At 39.9% G+C, this 20208-nt stretch overlaps 1 protein-coding gene across 1 annotated transcript in view; it reads left to right on the top strand.

The window, feature by feature from the left end:
* Positions 1-20208, top strand: part of LOC117945645 (protein kinase C-binding protein NELL1-like) — a 248258-nt gene that overhangs the window by 221680 nt on the left and 6370 nt on the right. The window contains exons 16-17 of the mRNA XM_034873266.1: positions 8624-8764; positions 18158-18351. Coding sequence (XP_034729157.1) covers positions 8624-8764; positions 18158-18351 — 335 coding nt within the window. The remainder of the gene's footprint in view (positions 1-8623; positions 8765-18157; positions 18352-20208) is intronic.

The following is a 20208-nucleotide window of genomic DNA, read 5'->3' as shown; positions in this document are numbered from 1 at the left end:
AGGCAGTTCTGAAGGCAAAAGGGGGTCCAACCCGTTACTAGCATGGGGTACCTAATAAAGTGGCCGGTAAGTGTATATCAGACAGAGTGCATTTGACTTCTGAGACGACTTACTGCTAGACAGCTGGAAAACTAAGATACATTAAGTACTTACTTTACTAGGCTTCTCTGCTGATTGTCATTGAATCTGCTGCCTGAAGGTTAAATTGACTGCTGTTGTTCTGCTGATTTAGCTCATTCTGCTGCTGTTTGCTACTTGGTTTTGCTGCTTTTGTTGCTTGTTTCTGGTCTTTTCTACTTTACTGTTGGATCTGCTGCTTCTTCTGCTGTTTGGCTGGATTTGCTGTGATTTTGGCCAAACGTTTGTGACTGAAATTGCTCAGGGTAATCAGGATAGCTTAGTGTAGAGTTGGGGAGTGGTGGCTCACAAGGGTGTTTTACTACAACAACAAAGACAACAAATATATATATATATATATATATATATATATATATATATATATATATATATATATATATATACAGTATATATATATATATACTGAACAAAATTTTATAGGCAACACTTGTTTTGCCCCATTTTTCATGAGCTGAACTCAAAGATCTAAGACATTTTCTATAAAAACAAAAGCTTATTTCTCTCAAATATTGTACACAAATCTGTCTAAATCTGTGTTGGTGAGCACTTCTGCTTTGCAGAGATATCCATCCACCTCACAGGTGTGGCATATCAAGATGCTGATTAGACAGCATGATTGTTGCACTGAACATTTTAGAGTAGCCTTTTATTTTGGCCTGCCTAAGGCTTTTGGTATTTTCATGGGATAATTTGAAATACCAATATGCATAGATTTGATGATTTGCAGATCAAAAGATGTAAAATGGGGCTAGATTTGTTTGAAACATGCAAGTTTATTTTTAGACATCCAGGTTGCATGTTACGTTGTAATTAAGTGAATATATTTTAATAATTTTTGTCTAAAGAACTACAAATCCCAAAATAAATGCTTATCCTTTAAACTCCTACAGACACCCAATTGCCTTGCTGCTCTTAGATACTGTATCATGTCAATCACAAGTTGTAGCAAGCAGGCTTTTTATCAGAGGTAAATTTAAATTAGTAAAGACATGAGACATCAGTCTAGCTCTTCATGCATTCATTAGTGTTCAGCTGTGGTCTGTGGTCACTTTAACTTCTCCTTCAATCCTGCCGGTTGTTAATTTAAGGAACATTCGCTGACCACAGACTATCCGGTAACAACAAACACAAACATTGGTTGTTGTTTCTGTCTAATGACACATTACTGTGAATGCCCTCTGTGACATTTTCCATGATAGTTGTTTCAGTAGGTTAGTACAGCGGAGATAGGGGTAATCATTTAAACTCAGGAGCTTGGGGATTATTTTAACTATGTGTAAGATTAATTCCCATTTTCATCCGTGAGCTAACACTCGCAGCTCTTCACAGTCCGGGCTGTCATAAAGTCTTCACGTATCCCCGGTGGGAAAATTTACAGATGGGGGCCTAAGTGAGGCCCTTGGAAAGTACTAAGTGCTCTCGTTTGCATTGTAATGGAAGGAAACAGAGGCAAATGTGATATGCTGTCTGGCTGCTTTTCTTCCCGTGGCTGTAACAAAGATTGATGGAGTGTATGTTTGTTTGTGTGTGTGTGTGTGTGTGTGTGTGTGTGTGTGTGTGTGTGTGTGTGTGTGTGTGTGTGTGTGTGTGTGTGTGTGTGTGTGTGTGTGTGTGTGTGTGTGTGTGTGTGTGTGTGTGTGTGTGTGTGTGTGTGTGTGTGTGTACTCAAGCATATTGTATTTTATACCACAGGAAGGTCACCCGTCCACTTTACTGCAACAGACAAAGAGAGTGGAGGGCTGATAACACAGACACACACACACACACACACACACACACACAAGCTCACAAATAGCTTTATATTACTATTGAGCAACAGGAATTATTGACTGTGTGTGAATGAAATGAGCTGTTAATACATCTAAATAAAAAGCTCTTACTAGGCGGGTGATGAATAGGGTTTTAAATAACATGTGCTGTCCAAAAAGAAGAGTTTCCGAGTCCTGGTGTACTTAGCTGTCTCTGTGCTTATAATTGGTTCAGTGGATTATGACAGGTCTCAGATCAGACAGATAATCTTTTCAGTTCAGGTTTGCAGTTTCACCTCCACATTCCTGCTGGCTCCATCATCACATGTGTGTGTTGTGCTGACAAAACTAGAGATCTGTATTTTAATCTCTAGACATGATCCAAAAGTCATGCTGGATTCTGGCAACATAGGTGTAATGTTTCAATTTGATGTAATGCATATAATAATGCTCTTTCAGCCCTATAGTAGTCTCAAAGACCGTGCTCTGTTTTTTATTGGCATTTCTTAAAACCAATCACAATTGTCTTGGGCGGTGCTTAGCGCCGCACGGAGCAACGGTGCTTCTGCAAAATAGTGTCGGGAGGGAATTAGTTTTGCTGTCTGGATTTACCCTGCAGAGATCTGAGGAGCAGTTAACCATAGTCCTCAGAAATCCACCAGCGTTTAGAACGCCAACACAAAGAAAGCAGAAGGTGACGGGCATCGAGCCTAAATGAGTGACATCCAACGGAATTTCTGGCAGCACCTGAAAAATCCAGCAAAAGAAAAGTCATCAATATAGACTAGTCCTCTTCTGCACTACCAGCATCGGTTTATTTCAATGTAATCCTAACTCTTGGAGGCAAACATTTGTGTTGTGTTTTTATTGTTGTTGGAAACTTTGACAAGACACGCCATTGACCAATGGCAAACCATCTTGATAATGCGGACCTCTAAGGGAACAGAGACAACACGAAAATAGATAGGGGAGCAAGCCATTGCGTTAGCTGTGGCACCAATTTTATATAATGTTGCCTAAATAAGGAGCAGCAACAAGCTTTTCCTTCCACATCAACTCTGTCATAAACAAAAACAACACAACCAGTAGCCACTGTATGACCTGGTAGTATTCTCTACATCACCAGATTTCCAGTACAACCTATTTCACAAGGATGTGCAAACTGATTCCAAAATAGTTATGTTGCACATAAGTTGATGATATGTTGATCTATTCTGTATTTATGTTCTTGAATGCAGCAGTAATTTGCTTTATTGCTAATCCCTATTTTATTATATTTTGTTTACTGTATGCACTTAACAAACCAGGGCAAGTGCAAACTTGTTTGGCAGCGATTCAGATTCTGAGCCGATTAAAAGTCAAAAACATTCCACTGTTTGGCACCAAAAAACGCCCTGTTTGTCTTGTTTGTGGGTTAGGTTAATTGTTCTTGTGTACTGTCCAAAGACACCCAGATTTAAACACCTTCACACACTCTGAAGATGAATTTGGGCAGTTTAATTGCATATTCGTCATTTTAAATTCAGTGCTGTAGAGTACAGAGCCAAAACAATTTGACACATGTCGCTGTCCTCCACTAAGAGGGCGAGGCAGAGAAAGAAATGTTGAAAATCATAATTTTTACAGACAAGAAAGGGAGCATTCCCCCCGAAGATGAAAGCAGATTTGCAGCACCTCATATACCTCACAATAAAAGTGGTAGCGTTTTTGTAGTTGCAGTGAAAAACATCTTAGAATGAGTCACTTTTCATAAATTAGGGACAGATATGTTGGAGAGCAGAGCCGAGTTATTGTTATTAGGAAGGCTTGCTGCACTGCTGCCTGTTGTTTCTGCCCTATAGATGTTCCAACTATAGCATTGTGACTTTTCTTCCAAGCTACATCCACAACAAACATAATATGTAGAAAGTGTGTATGTCTGCAAATTAAAAAAAAAGATAAATGATGATTTTGATTATATGACTGTGCCATGATATACATTTGCACGTAGCGTTGAGCATTATTTGCAACTGTGACATACAGCGAGTTTGAGTAACGATGGTGAGATTGCATGCTGTGTAAAGGATGTGCGCTCTGTTGCCCGTGTTGTAAATTAGAGCTGCCGACAGCTATTGTTGCAACACAGGCCACTGGCTGCTGTGATCGGTCGCGGGGTTAAATAAAGACAGTGTTTGCACACAACCCCGACAGCTTTGCCATAATGAAATGTCAGAAAAATGTAACATGAGAAAGATAAAGATCGCAAGTGTGTTATTATCTGTTCATTGTAATTCTTATTTCAAAAAGCTTTAGATGTTTGTCTTGAGTGCCTACTAATCTGAACCCTGTGTATATCCATTTCAAGGTTAACAGGAGACTGTAAAGTCAAACAGCAACAAAGTGAATTCAATACAATATTTGTTCTGATCACAACCAAGCTTTGGAGGAGGTGCTGGCAAAGCAAGACTAAGGAGCCAATGGCGAGGAAGCTTGATTTACACAACATGTTTTTATAGCAAGGAAACTCAAAGTGTTTTACATAAAGCATAAAGAGCAGTTCAAATTAAATAAAAAAACAACAACCATTGATTAACATGAATATAAAATAAAGAAGCAGCCAGATGGGTGTAAAATACAAGTTAACAGTGCAGTATAAGAAATGAACTACTGCTTAGAAAAAAAACACGCATTTGTAAAGTAGTGTTTGTGCCTTAGCGTAAGGTAAATATAATGTAATTAAATCTGCAGCATGCACTTATTGGAAGTATAAAAATGTATTCCGTTAAATTGAATCAGGGTCAGTATTTGAAACTTAATGATGCACTGTATCACCACTGAAGGACTATAATCGCGTCTGGATTAAATCATGCAGTGTAACCGGCCCAAGCAGGTGCACGTATGCCCTCTCATGCACGTGCACAGCACTGCGCTTTTGTTAAAGGGTTTGCTGCTCTCATCCAGCAGTCACCTCTAATCTTGGTATGTTTCAGAGAGGGAATGTTTGGGTGTAGCTCCGACCAGATCTCTGACCTGAGAGGCAGGCAGAGGGCAGCCCTCCCAGCAGCTGTCACGTCTTATTACCAGCGGCTCACCAGGCTAACGACACAACCACAACACACTGCTAAACAACTCGCCCTGAGTTCCCTTATCTAGAGATAAGTGTCTGTGTGTGCGTGTGTGCGTGTGCAAAAAGTATTGACTTTCACAGCAGGACTGGAGCAACAGGAAACTGTTACAAGCACGAGATCACAATGGCAGTTAGTTTTTTTTATGGCTTGTAAAAACTGTAGCTATAAGTTGATGCCATATGTTAACTGCTCTCGTAGTGTCAACTGTATACAGAAATCCAGCGTGTGGTGGGGACAACTGCAGCGGGGGGGCTGCTTTTGTGATTCTCTTGTATCTGAGTCAAAATTAAACAAGTCACACAACTCTCAGTGTAGCAAATTTCAACAAAAAGGCAATTCAAATTTGACATAAACTTAAACTTCTCCAATATGCCGTACCAAATATTTCTCCTAAACATTTTCAACTGTTGTCGCTTTCTGGTTTCTTAATATGTAGTCCATCATGTAAATCAGTAAAAACTAGGTATACAAAACAACATTAGGATAATCTTCCTTAAAAAACGTTTTTATGAAATACAATATAAACCCAACTCCTCAATAGATGGAATGATTTAAAAGAAAAGTATAAATTATCATAAATGCTGCACAAGAAAAACATAACACATTTTTAAACAATTTGCTTTCAAAATGTTGTCTCATCTTAACCCATCAACAGCTATACTTTGTTGTATCTCAGTTTTTTTTTGACGAATTAACAAATTTACTTCAGCATATGTAGTATTCAGTATACTAACTATCTTTTCTATGACCTCAACATACAGTATCCCTCCTTTAACTAAAAATCCATGTGTTTTTCAAAAAAACCACACTGGTTTGCGCCTTATTGTGTGTGTGTGTGCTCTCAGTGGAAACTATAAAATGATTGAAAAGTTTGGAATTGTGCAGATAAGCTAAACAATTTTGGAGAACACTTATGCATTAAAACATTCTCTAACAGCAAAAGGTAGATTCGAGGAATATGCTGACATTTTGGGAAATATGTGTGTTTGCTTTCTCTGAGTTTGATTAGAAGATAAACAGCACATCCATCTGTTCCCATTTATCGGCTCCACGCATCTCGGGCTGATCAGATAGCTGTCTGGTACCGTAAATTGTAAATGCAAACAAGAAATGCTACAGACTCGTATTCAATTGAAAGACACCATCTACCCTCATGTTTAAAAGATGCATCTGTCTCTGCGTCTACTTTAAATGGAACTACACCACATGTGTTTAGCATAGCTCAACGCAAAGACTGGAAGCAAAGAGACACTCCTGGCAAGAGTCAAGAGTTTTTATTTGTGCATACACCAAACAGTCCAGGCACTTAGGAATTCTTTTGCAGGCTCTTTTGAGTTAGCCCCTGTGCTGCCCTTATCGGAGTGTAAATGTGTGTGAGTGTTTATCTGACTAGCGGGTGGCTCCTTGTATGGCAGCCTCGGCCACAGTGTATGAATGTGTGAATGATTGAATGGTTCCTGTACTATGTTAAAGCTCTTTGTGTACTGGTTAGGACTAGAAAGGCGCTATACAAGTACAGTACATTTACATTTGAGTCAAGAAAGGAGTAAAAATTTCACCCAATTTCCACAGGATGCGTAACGACTTTGGATCTGCTCCGGAACGGCATCGGATTCATTCAATTTCCATTAAAAGTCAATGTGTGTATTTCCACTGACTTCGGAACAGCTCTATGCCAGCTCGGGCAATCCTCAGCCCTCTGGAGCAGATACGCAGAGTTTCTATTTTTGCCGGACGCCGGAGAGCTCCGCAGCAATTCAGCACACGGCAGATAAAACAAACAAAATTAAACATCAGGTTGATTTTCAAAATAAAATAGACCGTGCTCATGGTGGATCATATTTCCCTGCAATACACCTTGAAAATACAGTACAGAGTTGTTTCCTCTCAGTTCGTCTGGATGGAAACAAACTGTTTTGTGGGTCTATTCTTCATTAATTTGCGAGATCTCATGGGTCCTCTGGACTTCAGCTGTCAGTCATGGCCTTAGCCGTGGTGGGTGTTGACGGACGGCGGAGAACGAAGCCGTCACGCAGCGGAGCCTATCCGCAGCCACTACGCTTCCTGTAGAAATTGGGGATTATACAAGTTAAAACATTTTAAAATAAAATGAGGCAAAGAACTTAGATACTATACAAAAGAGGGTAAAAAACATAATAAATTACTGTAACTGGAGTATACTATGGGGGATACCGATTTGTAATGAGCATAAATATTGCACAGTAGTATTTTTTGAGGTAATGAGAATTATTAATCACAGTGAAGTTTTCCGCGTTTATCATGTTTTTGCCATCAATCTGCCCGTGTTTTATGTATAGTGAGACTGTCCGCTCTGCTGTGACATGCCACATGCACATTTCAGTTATACTACTCAGGTAGCTACATAAGAGTGACATGACACTGTCATCAACGTGTCATAAACATTATAAACCGTCAGAAACGTTTATGACATTTGGTTTTATAACGACAAGTTTTGGTTAGGGTTCATGTGTCATGACAGTGGGTTAGGGTTATGACAGTGGGTTAGGGTTATGACAGTGGGTTAAGGTTATGACAGTGGGTTAGGGTTATGACAGTGTCATGTTACGCTTATGTAGAAACCTTCAAGTGAAGTGTTACCCACGTTTCTTATTTAATGAGACTATTAATATTAGTGTCATCTTTACTTCCTTATGCCTTCAACTTGGATGTATTATGATTAACTTACTTCTAACAATATACAACATAAGAACAGGACGCATTTTAAATGGTTTGAATTTCATTCTTGATTGTGATTATAAAGCCATTAACCAGATTATATAATAAACACGCATCTTTTGAAGCTGGGAAGTTACAGAACCTAAAAAGCAAGATGTCGCTTCCCATGGGTTTTAGTTTGTACTGCTCTGACATGGATAATCTGTAAACAAACTGTACCACCCTCTCTCTCTTATACAAACCCTCCTAGAACCCATTAAATAATATGAACCATGCCTGCTGCTCAAGCTAGATACAGACTATATTGCACTTTTCTTGTTGATTTGCTTGAAAATGTAGTGTCTGCCCCCTTCAGCAACCACATGAGATATACACAGACATGACACTTATAACGAGCAGTCCCTCGCTACCTTTGGTTCACATTTAGGTGATTGAAGGTGTGACTGAAGGTCACGCTTTAACTATCAGGGTGTGTGCACAGGTCGGGTCTTTGCAGCCAGAAGCGAGAGAGCTGCAGATGAGGTGCAGAGCTCACACCATACATAATGGATGAGAGAGATTTACTTCCACCCACCCGCCCCCCCAGAGAGGGAGTAAAGACCTAACGTCTCTGGGCTGGCCGTGCGTATGTAAACCAGAAACAAAGCAAGCTGGGTGCAGACGGTCGAGGAGAAGAAATAGAGACGTGCACGGAGGAAGCACCTCTGTGATTTCCAAAAGACTTTGATCCCTGCTGTGGCAGACAGGCGGCAGAGATGTTAGCTGTCTAATGTGGGCTAGCAGCTTACCCAGCTCTGCTCTGATTGGATCCACCTACCCTGTTGTAACCAGCACAAATCAAAGAATAAAGAGAAAAAAAAGTGTCAGGTTTTGGTTTGTTGCTAAGATAATTTAGAGGGATGCTGATGCTACTGTGTGTGTTTGTGTCCTCAGATATTGACGAGTGTGCAGAGGGCCTGATTGAGTGCCACAACCACTCCCGCTGTGTCAACTTGCCCGGCTGGTACCACTGTGAATGCAGAAGTGGTTTCCATGACAATGGCTCCTACCTGCTAGATGGGAGCTCCTGCATTGGTGAGCAAACAAATGAAAATATCCTTGTTTTTAATACCAGCCACTAAACCTCTACATGGCCACTGTCCTCACCCCTTCCTGTGTTCACTTCATAGTAAATACTGAATACTGTCCCTGAGTGACTTCCTTTTCAAGTGTCTTTTATCACTAGGGTCCTTTAGCTCACTCGATTTCCATTATCATAAGGAGCAAGATTCCAGATCGGCCCATCTGAGTTTTCCTTTTCTAGAAGCAAGAGCAGGATACCCAGGGCTCGGTTTTCGTCTATCACCATTTTTAGCCACTGGGGGACCATAGGCATGCTGGGGTAACTCGTACTAATGATAAAAATCTTAATAAAGTGAAATTTTCATGCCATGGGACCTTTTAAGTAAATGTAGCAATACCAAAGTGCTTACTACTTAGGCATGCATTACTAAAACATTACTAAAAGGCATGCATTTCTTTCATTATTTCTTTCTATTTTTGTTATTTCCACTCTTCATTCTAACCCCAACCGGTCGTCAGACACCTGGGTCTGTCCGAGGTTTCTGCCTTAAAGGAAGTTTTTCCTCGCCACTGTTGCACTGTTGCTTGCTCTGGAGGAGACTACTAGAACTGTTGGGTCCTTGTAAATTATGGAGTGTGGTCTATCTGTAAAGTGTTTGAGATAACTCTTGTTATGAATTGATACTATAAATAAAATTGAATTGAATTGAATTGAATTTCAAATCTTAGTTAAGTAAAAGTACAAAAATACCAGCATCAAAATATACTTAGTAACAAATGTAAAAGTACCCATTATGCGGAATGGCTTACTTTGGAAAATAGGCTCCAGAACTCATGATGTAATGTTTAGCATGGCAATCATCTTACTTTAGCATGTTACCGTGCTAACAACTATTAATAGTTACAAATACAGCTGTTTACCGACTCCTGGTACTGACATTACTTGAACATCACAATTTCCAGTCGGTTCAGCATATTACAGATGACATTCTATCTAAATTTCACTCACCAAATCCAAGGCACTGCTTTTTTTTTGTTGCCTCTGAGCATCATGTGAAGTTGTAATGGGTTCTCCAACAGGATTCCTTGACTGATTGATACACGTTTGCTTTCACTTAACCTTTAAAGCAAAGTGCAACATCAGCAGTTGGGTTTGATTAATTTGCTTTAAGGAGAGAGGTTCTGTATGATTTCAGCACATTCCCCTAGAAAGTGATTTCAGTCCAGTTTATGGAAAGTGATAGACGGACGCACCGTTTGTCAGACTTTACTTGGCCGAAACTTTGTGTCACATTACCACACAGATTGAAAACAATCCAGAATACCATATTGCCAAGGTACAAACGCGCCTGGCTTTTAAAAGGGAATGGGAGATGACACTCTAGTTTATTGCATGTTACGCCCAAAACACACCTATGAAGCAGTGAAGACACTTAACCCTTCTGTGTTACGTGGGAAACTAAAGTTGAACCCAAGTGCAGACACAAACGCAGAGCCAAATGACTGTTTAACAGGTTTATTCCAAGTGTCCAAGTTCGGGAATGCAACAGGGAAAAGCAAAGTCCAGATCCAATGGATATCCAGGGTACAGAGCAGGAGTGGTTTCCATGTTTCCAAGGGTCCGTGTCCAATAGTCCGGAGATCCAGTTTACAGAGCAAGAATGGTGGAAGGCAGGAGTGAAGTGGCAGCAGGAGTCAGGTTCGCAGAACATTCAGGGCAAACCAAGAACGCTAACGCTAACTCCAACAGGTAGCGTCAGCAGCGAGACTAACGTGGTTGTAATGACTATGATCTGATAAAGCATAGTGGGTTGACCGGGTATTTGAAGCAGAGGTGATTAGTGTAGATGAGCTGCAGCTGGAACTCTGACTCCCGCACGCCAGGCTTCACTCCTGCAATTAAGTACAGACAGAGGGGAGGGGGGGAGCAGAGAGAGAGCTACATAGCAGCAGCCACAGCAGCTGCAGGCCTAACATTTTGAACCATGCAACTGGCGCACAGACCTTTTTTTTCTCTCATCAAATTAGTAAAAGTGGATTTGGACAAACCCTAAACGCACCATGAGCTTCACACCATGCACTCATATTGTTAAAATAGGGCCAGAATCATGTTTTTATAAAGAAAATAATTTTATTTGGAAATTATTCTGATGAAAACACATTGAATAAAAAAGCTAGGCTGTTGTTTTTAACATCTTTTAAATACAAAAATACTTTCAAAATCTTTTTAGATAAAGGTGTCATATTTAACTATATATATTTTTAAGGCCTTTAGCTGAATGACTGCTCTGGTAATGGGCATCCCATCATTATGTTTTTCTGGCACGTAATCACACACTTTTCTGTCAGTCTCTTGGAAGCGACCACTTTGAGGATCATGGTAATATTTCCTCTGGCTATTCGCCTATTTAGACGGTGTATCCATGATAATGCCTCGTTGTACTTCCGTTATAACTTCCGACTTTTTAGGCTGTTTTTGTAGCTGGATATGAAATTTCTTGCATTTAAATATGAATGTGGATAAGTTTAGGTATATTGATTCTAGTGATGAATTGGCAAAACCACATTTTGTTCCTAATTTCTCGCTACTAATGACATTGATTTTCAAGACTTTACAGTATAAGTACAAGTGTGTGTGTTTGTGTTTGTGTGTGTGTGTATGTGTGTGTCATAACATGGACATGTGTGTCACAACCAGATACGTGTGTAGCTGTGACAGTATATCTGCCATATCCCCAAGGGAAATAAGTACAAATGACAATGTAACAGGATTTCTTTTCCCTCTGCAATATTCCTCCAACAGCCTCTCATGAGTCAACCAAAACAAAAGTAGCATTTTGTAATAAGAGAGCCAGATCAAAGCAGAGAGCAGCAGCAGCACCAGTCAGCTAACTGTCAACGCTGCATGTTGGCCAAGAGTATGTAACTGCCATGAAGGAAACAGCAGAAAGCACTAAGGTTGAGAATTAGTGAGACAGAAGAGGCTAACGTTTTGAGAAAGCTAGTCATGCACAGATTTATTTCAACTTTTAGAAGCAAAAAAGCATCACCCACTACTATTTTCAACTATGTCAAACAATCAAGTGATCCTATCTAGTGTTTTGCCACAACAGGAAATTGGAGAATTCTTCAATGTTGGTGGGTGTGTGCGCTGTGAAAAGGGTCTTCCTGTTAAAGGATGTTAGTTTTCAAACTAACAGAGCACTTTTGTTGTTTTGAAGGGGCTAATTCATGTTTGGCACATGGAGCCACTGGCATTGCTACTCCAAGGACGTCCTGCTGTGAATTGACTGAGTAAGCTCTTCCAGTTTGGGCATTAAAGAGCTTTACATAAAGTGTCTTTTCATACAGACATTTCACAAATGTTTTTAGTTTTTAGTTTAGTTTTCCCACATGTGGTAAATATGTACAGATGAGCAGTGTAGTCAAGGGATTTTTGTTACGTATTAGACTGAGCACTAGAAAGACAGAATGAAAGACGGATGCAAGTTGATGAGTTACAGAGGATGGATACAAAATATTTCATTTCAAGTTGGCCACTTTTATTGACAATTGACATTTTTCTATTGATTCCACTGCACTGCACATTACTAGCTAGCTGCTTTCTGGCAAGCGCCCCGATTAACTTGTTCAGTTGCTTAAAGGAGAATTTCGATTGAATTCAGCATGTAGCTCTTTTTTTTTTTTTTTTTACATTTATAGTGTTGTCAGTATCGGTGCAGTCTACACCGGTTTATCCTCCTGCTAGATTTTGCACCCAACAGGCTTAAACAGACCAAGTTTCAGACTTGTTTTTAGCCTCTACCGGTCATTACCAGTGCCTAACCATGAGTAGTTCAAAGTGAACACAGTGAATTTGACTGCAGTAGATGTGACAAAAGTTGTGTTAATCCAGACTTGTTTATTTCCTGTTTTCCGGTGTGGTCCACACTAGTTGATTGTCACAACTTTTATGCCTTTCTGTCACATCTACTGCAGTCAAATTCACCTTGTTCACTTGGAAGTAATAACTGCACATGGTTAGGCATTGGTACTCACATTTTGAGCATATTTAGAGGCTAAAAACAAGTTTAAAACTTGCCCTGTTAAAGAGTGTTGGGTGTAAATTCTAGCAGGAGGTTACCTCGATGTAGACTGCACCAATTGTTTTTATTTGTCTCTCTACTGACAGTACTACAAATAAAAAAAAATAAAAAAAACAGAGCTACATGTTGAAATCAACCAGAATGATCCTTTAAGCCATCTTATTCTCCTCAGTTACTGGCCTTTTCTCAGACACAGACAGGCCACGAAAATGGAATCTTGGTATATTTTTGTATTCTTTATAGAGCAATGGCCACAAGAACAATGGCACATTAATTTACTGAGCTGTGACAATGGTGCTTTTTATACAAAGGAACAACACAAAGTAGCATTTCACAAATTAGCATTTCAGGTAAAATCAACACAAAGAAGAATAAAACATGCTGTACACAAAACTAATCAAAACCTGCAGATTATTTGCATGTCAACATAACACTGTTGCCGTAAAGTTGTTTATTTGTTTTACATCTTAAGTTATGTGAAACATTACGATTCTTACAATACCGTGTGTTACAATACACCTTGTCGTTGTATGTCAGTGTGATACATTGAGACATTAAAGTGTTACAGTAGCTTAATCATTTTGCTGCTGTGGGTGATTTCTTGTTGGCTCATGTTGGATTTTACTGTGTTCTTATTTGTGTTTTGTAGCAGTGTGTTGAGTTGGCTATGCCGTGACACAATGGATTTTCATTCATTACATTGTATTATGTTGCATTGTGTTGCACTGCATGTTGTTGTGGTGAAGACCTGAGCAGCTGCGAGCAGCAGTCCTTTTTCCTTTTATTGCTTTAACTGAGAGGGGCGTGTATTGCATCTCAAAACCTTTTTATTATGCCTAATGCTTCAGGGAGAGACAGGTGGCTTTAATAAACAGATTGTGCCAAAAGATAAGGATAATACACCATAAACTCCCACTGTGTCCCTGCACAACAGCCTGTGTGCATCATTTTCTCTCTCTCTCTCTCCCTGTGATGTACATGACCTTTCCATATGGGCTGCCTGGAGACGTACCAGTGAAATATGTCTTAAATACTCAAATACTAAGCTTTCTGATGCCTTCTAATTACCAACATCTGTCGGAGGGGTTTATTTGTTGTGTGTATCTGTGTGTGCGTCTATGCCTGTGTGAATGTGACTTGTCGTGTACATGCACTTTTGGGATTAGTGCTTTCATGTGTAACAGCACATGTAGAGTTGCAAGTGTACGTTTTTCTCATGGTCGGCTGTGCTCAGTTGGTTTCTCCGAAAGGCTTTTGTGTTTCATTGTAAGACTGTCTTTCATAGTCTACATGTAAGAGTATGCTTGATCTGCGAGCAGCAGCTTGTGGCTGAATGTGGTGAATGTAGCATGAAGAGCATTAATCCTTCACCAGCGGAGGTACAGTGTGTCTGACTGGCTGATAGGGATTTCATTTAGTGTATGCAAATAGTCTGTCGCCGGCACAATTCATTCCTGGCTGAGCTGTTTTCCTCCCTCTCTGTATCCAGCAAACTTGATACTGCAACCAATTAGAGTGTGCATTCAGCACTGTCACTTCAACCCAGAATAGGGCTGCCTGCCAGATACTGCTCGTCAATCTCCACTGAAGAAAACCAAAATTCATGTTGAATGGGGTGGGGAATTTGGGAAACAGTTTTATATCCCTTCATAACAATACATTGTTTTAACAAGTTGTTCACACATTTAATGACAAGGCTTTTCATTTTGTTCCTGGGGTTTACTATCCATTGGTTTTGTCCAGATCTCTAAAATTCATCCAAAGTTGTCATCCAAAATCAAGCTCCAACTAATTTGCAAGTCTAAAAACATCTCCACCCATCCGTCATCTTTTTCTTGTTATAACCGTCGCTGAACTAACGATTGGTTCATAACTCACCTCTTTGGTTGAGCCATTGTGTTTTTCCCCGGTGCTCTAGCGCTTACGGTAAATGGGATTCATTCAAGGCAACAAAAAAAATAAAAAAATACTGAATCATAATATTAGATCCTTTATTTTATTATCGACCTTTTTGGATACATGATGTGAGCCAAACAACATACCATTCAGAGCTCTGTTCCAAACCAAAATTTTAAAGCTACGGTGCGTTGTTTCTGTCTCTCCCATGAGGATTCCTAAGTAATGACAACAAAACTTGCGTCCGCATGATACAAGCCTTGTGTGATTGCTTACGCTGGGTTTGGAGTGGGTTAGCCTCCTTTTACACACACACACACACACACACACACACACACAATCAGCAGCAAACTAGGATGTTACTTGACAACATCATTGTTCTTAACTAACAAAATTCAATAAATTAATAGTTCCGCAGACCAGATTATCTGACCTGTGTTGCCACTATTTATTTAATATACGTATAGCCACTGGGACAAAGCTGTTTCTGTATCGCTTAGTTTTACAGACTGGTACTTTATAAATGCATCCCGACGGTAGGAGATGAAATTCACTATGTAAAGGGTGGAAGTGGTCTTTCAAAATAGTTTCAGCTATCCTTTCTAACTGTTTAGAATACAAGGATTCTGGGTTGAGCTGTGGCTTTCCTATCAGCCTACTGGTCCACTTCACAATTTGATTCAGACGGTTCCAATTTTTTCCCAAAGTTCCCAAACCTTAACATGGCGAAGGATAGTGGCATATCCAACATTATTCAGGTCATACGTTGAACAACGATTATGTGTGTTTTACTACCAATGGTGAACAGGCTTACAAAGAAAATATCCGTTGGAACCAACCTGACAAAGTACAGCTTGGACAAATGGTAGTTGAGCTAAGTCTGATCCTTTTATTTTCTTAAATGGCTACCATGCAGAGGATTAGCTCTTTTTATTCCCCAGTGGTAATGTGGCACAATACAAAACTAAACATTCTGTATCTCCTAGGAAACAGGGAGGTGTGGAAACAATCTTTTAAAACCTGTGACCGTGTTTCATCTTTCCATCTTTCTCAACTGTGAAGAAAGTAAATGGACTTGTCGACCAGTGTTGCTCACAGTGTGAAAACATGGTTAGAGTTAAACACACAAACAAAAACATACATTTATTTTTTATTTTATTCTTTTCTTCAGTTTTCCTGCTTTGTTAATGCAACAGTAGTGGCCTGCTTTCATGTGGGTGTGATTGATGTCTGGTGGCAGGGGAGAGCACAACTACTGTCAAAGGGACTTTTGGTCTTTTTCTCTCACATAGTGAGGATAAAGAGAGTTAAATGTCATGACTTGATAAAAGGTAGAAATAGACATTTGGCACCGTTTTTCCTGAGTCCCATTAATACAGTAGATGCCATCGGCCCTCTTTATTCAGGTTGGTTCCTTTGGTATACAGGGGAAAGGTTAGAAAGAAACTGAACAGATGTTACATTTCACTGATGATTGAACTGAATCCAATGAGAACATAAGTGTGATTGCAAGGTATACTCTTTTTATATAAGGAGGAGGAGTGGGATATTTGGCTTAATTATAATGCAAATAGTTTGTTTGTTTGAATGAATCATAACAGAATAAAAGCAATCTTCTTAAATGTGTGTAAGAGATGACTAAGACAACATAATGTTGTGATAAGAACCAAAACCTGAAATATACAGTATATCCGTATGTTGCATTTATTATTGAAAGAAATACTCCGTAGAGGCTAAGCCCAAGCTTTAAGCCCATGAAGTACTGTTCCACACATAGAGTAATTGACACACTTTTTACCTTTTTTGATCAATCAGAGTCCAAGTTATATTTGCAGTTAAAATCTTTGGTTTCATTTATTTCCATGAAATCTTAGTTGGGTTTCCAGACAAATCACGGCTTGTGTGTGTGTGTGTGTGTGTGTGTGTGTGTGTGTGTGTGTGTGTGTGTGTGTGTGTGTGTGTGTGTGTGTGTGTGTGTGTGTGTGTGTGTGCGCGCGTGTGTGTGTGTGTCATATTAGTTTGTACCACAAGGGGCGGCTGTGGCTCAGTGGTAGAGCGGATGCCTGCCAATCGGAAGGTTGGTGGTTAGATCCCCGCCCCTGCAGTCATTGTCGAAGTGTCCTTGGGCAAGACACTGAACCCCAAGTTGCCCCCGGTGCTGCGCATCGGAGTGTGAATGTCTGTGAATGTTCATCTGATGAGCAGGTGGCACCTGCACCAGGTGGCACTGCAGCCCCGGCCACAGTGTATGAATGTGTGTGAATGGTAAATGTTTCCTGTAGATGTAAAAGCGTTTTGAGCAGTTGTTAAGACTGGAAAAGCGCTATATAAATACAGCACATTTACATTTACCACAACAGTAACCAAATGCAATTCATTTGAGGCCATGTCTTGAGTGCTAAGATGTATATTCTGTTTAATGCAAATTATTACAAATGTTAAACCTGATACCTACCTGGCTGTATAGTGATGTGAGGACATACCAATTTTAATTAAAAGTAAATGTGTGCCACATCTACCACAGAGTAAAAAGTAATCACTTCCCTGTGCAGAGCTGGAAATTGTCCATTGGTGCATCTTGTACTGGAAAACATGGGCTTTGTCTGACACTGAATGTCTGAATGACGAATGACTAAATATCCTCAGGATCAACATCGCCAATAGAAAAAAATACAGAAATGAATTATGATTCAACCAAATTGTATTTGGCAAGCAAATAAGTAGTGCAGTGTATGATTTTAGGAAATGTGTTGTGCTTCAAAGTAAACTCTGTTGTCATGTCGCACTAGGCCAAGGTATGATTTGAAATTAGCTGATACTGCAGGTACACACACAGTATACTTTATTTTGAGAAATACAATTTTTCCAAAGTATGTTTCTATAAATGTTTAATGCCATGGAATTTAGCCTTTTACATTCATTACACTTTATAAAACAAAAAATTGCTGCATCAACACAAAACAAAGAAAGAAAGAAAAAATCTGAGCTATTCTTCCTGTTTCAATAAATAATAATCTATACAAACACGGAGGATATGAATTGCAAAACATGCAAAATGTAAACTGCATTGTCCCCTGAAGTCTTTCACTTGATCATCTGTTCATTCGTCATCATTTAATTATTTATATTTAGGGCCTCCATATGTTGTCAAATATATGCTGTTAAGCCTTTGATACTGCATGTAAGAAGAAGTCTTGGGTGTTTGACTCCAAGAAAGTTTTCGGAATGTCCCAACTTATTAAGACTTTGAGAAGCAAACATGATTTGGATTTCCTGATGGATTCAACCATTCTCATGCTAAGAGAGAAAAATTAAATAAAATGGAACACAAAAGCAAAGGTCATAACTAAATGTCATACAGTACAAGCATGAATGAAAACGTACCCGATGCATGACTGACCGTGGCTTACTCTTTGTCTTCCAGACAACGATGAGTGCAGTTTGCAGACACACACCTGCTGGAATGACAGTGTGTGTGTGAACCTCCCGGGAGGCTACGACTGCGTGTGCACGTCTGGTCCGGGCTGCGGCGGCGACTGCCCACACGAAGAGGGAATCAGACGCAACGGAGAGGACTGGAAACCCAGCTTTGACGGCTGTGCTATATGCTCCTGCAAGGTATAGAAGATGAACACACACAGAAAAATTACAACACTTACAGCTATGATCTGAAACTCTACCTTTTTTCTATGACTTCTTAGGCTGTTTCTATGTGTAGACTATCAAGGATCTTTCAGGGTTTTTTTTAAATCTTTTGCTACAATGGAGAAAAGTACAAATCTGCCACCTTTCAAATCTACGAAGTGTACTTGATACTCTGGGTGGAGATGAGACTTTGGGTGGAGTATCACTTACCAATCCGACAACAAAACAATCATCCAAAGACCACCCTGGACGTTAAAAGAGAAAGGTTGAAAAGGATCGGATCGTTCTATCTGTTCTTCTTTGGCCTTTGACACAGGCAAAAAACAACACGATACAATTTACCAAATAGATTTTTTTGAGAAGCTCCATAAAGTGCAACAGCCGGCTAGCGCCCGCCGGGGCCACTGGCTCGTCGCTTAGCCAGTCCCGCTCCAAGACCCCGCTGTAAGCTGGAGGTCTCTCAGCTTGTTCTCGTAAATAGGAGGCTTTTATTTTCCTCGTGACACGTTGACTGGAAAGATGAATATTTACTTAAATTAAGTCGTTTATGTAGTAGAAACGTGAAATTATTTTAGAAATTGGTGCCTCCTAGACCGAGAAAAGACAGAAAATGTATATTTGGCTCTTGTGGATGAAAGACAACAACTCCAGGAGTAGGCTCCATAAAGTTCAGCTTACGCAATGGTAGCATTAGCACTTGGAGTCATTTAAACACTAGGGCTGTAATCAACCGAAGAAAATCTTGGTCAACTGAAGTCTTGAAAATTTAGACTAAAAATCGACTGGGTGCGGTGCGGAGGGGCGGAAAAAATGCAAGATGAATTAACTGTACTGTCCTGCAGTACTTGTGCTTGTAGGTTATTTTCAGCATATTAAATCGTTTTTGATCTAATTATTTTGCACTGAAATGCCACTCGTCTGTCGGCTCTGACAGAGCTCAGTGCCAGCAATGGGCCTCATATCCTGAGCAATAAAGTCGACGATTCCTTCCGTGATATTATTTTTGCGTTTGGATGGTAGAGGCTTAAGATCCAGCTGGGTCTGGGGGGGTCTGGGGAACGCTACCGTCGTTGAGGGAGGGTGCGCCGATAATATTCAACAAACCACTAAAACAAGGCTTTCTAGTTCTTTCTTTAATCCGTCCCCAGTGGGTTGGGCTAATCCAAAAACCAGGGGGGTGTTCTGAAGACACCCCTTTTAGCAATTAGTGCTTTTCACCCAAAAACCGCAACACTCTATGCTTCCACTGGATGAAATAACACGGCAAAAAATCGACCAGAATTTTGGTCGAGCCAGAACGTATCGAACAATAAATCGACCAGTCGACTGGGAGATTACAGCCCTAGTAAACACTGAGTATCAACACAGCAATGAATTTGCGTAGAATGTAGAATGGTCGGCATTTAACTCCACCAGCGGTTAGCGGTAGTTGGATCAAAGCACCCCATTTCTGCACCATTCTTTGTCCGTGTTTACACAGCCCATCTGAGAGAAAAAAAAGAGGGTTGTGGGGGGGGGGCTGGTGCAGTCCGGAGAGCAACTGTATGCCTATATAAAATGGCTTGAATACACATTGTGTGAAAGGAGATTAGTATAAACAAATAAATTAATATTGCACTGTAATGAAATGGTTAAGTACTAAGTATAGATAAATATTGCACAGTAATGAGATGGTTAAGTACTAAATAATAAATAAATATATAAATAAATATTGCAGAGTAATGAAATGGATTGGTAAAATCTTTAAAAAATATATATTTATATACACTCACCGGCCACTTTATTAGGTACCCCATGCTAGTAACGGGTTGGACCCCCTTTTGCCTTCAG

This window comes from Etheostoma cragini, chromosome 1 (genome assembly GCF_013103735.1).
Source record: "Etheostoma cragini isolate CJK2018 chromosome 1, CSU_Ecrag_1.0, whole genome shotgun sequence".
Lineage (NCBI taxonomy): Eukaryota > Metazoa > Chordata > Actinopteri > Perciformes > Percidae > Etheostoma > Etheostoma cragini.
Note: the sequence above shows the minus strand (reverse complement) of the source record. Positions and strands in the feature narration are given on the sequence as shown.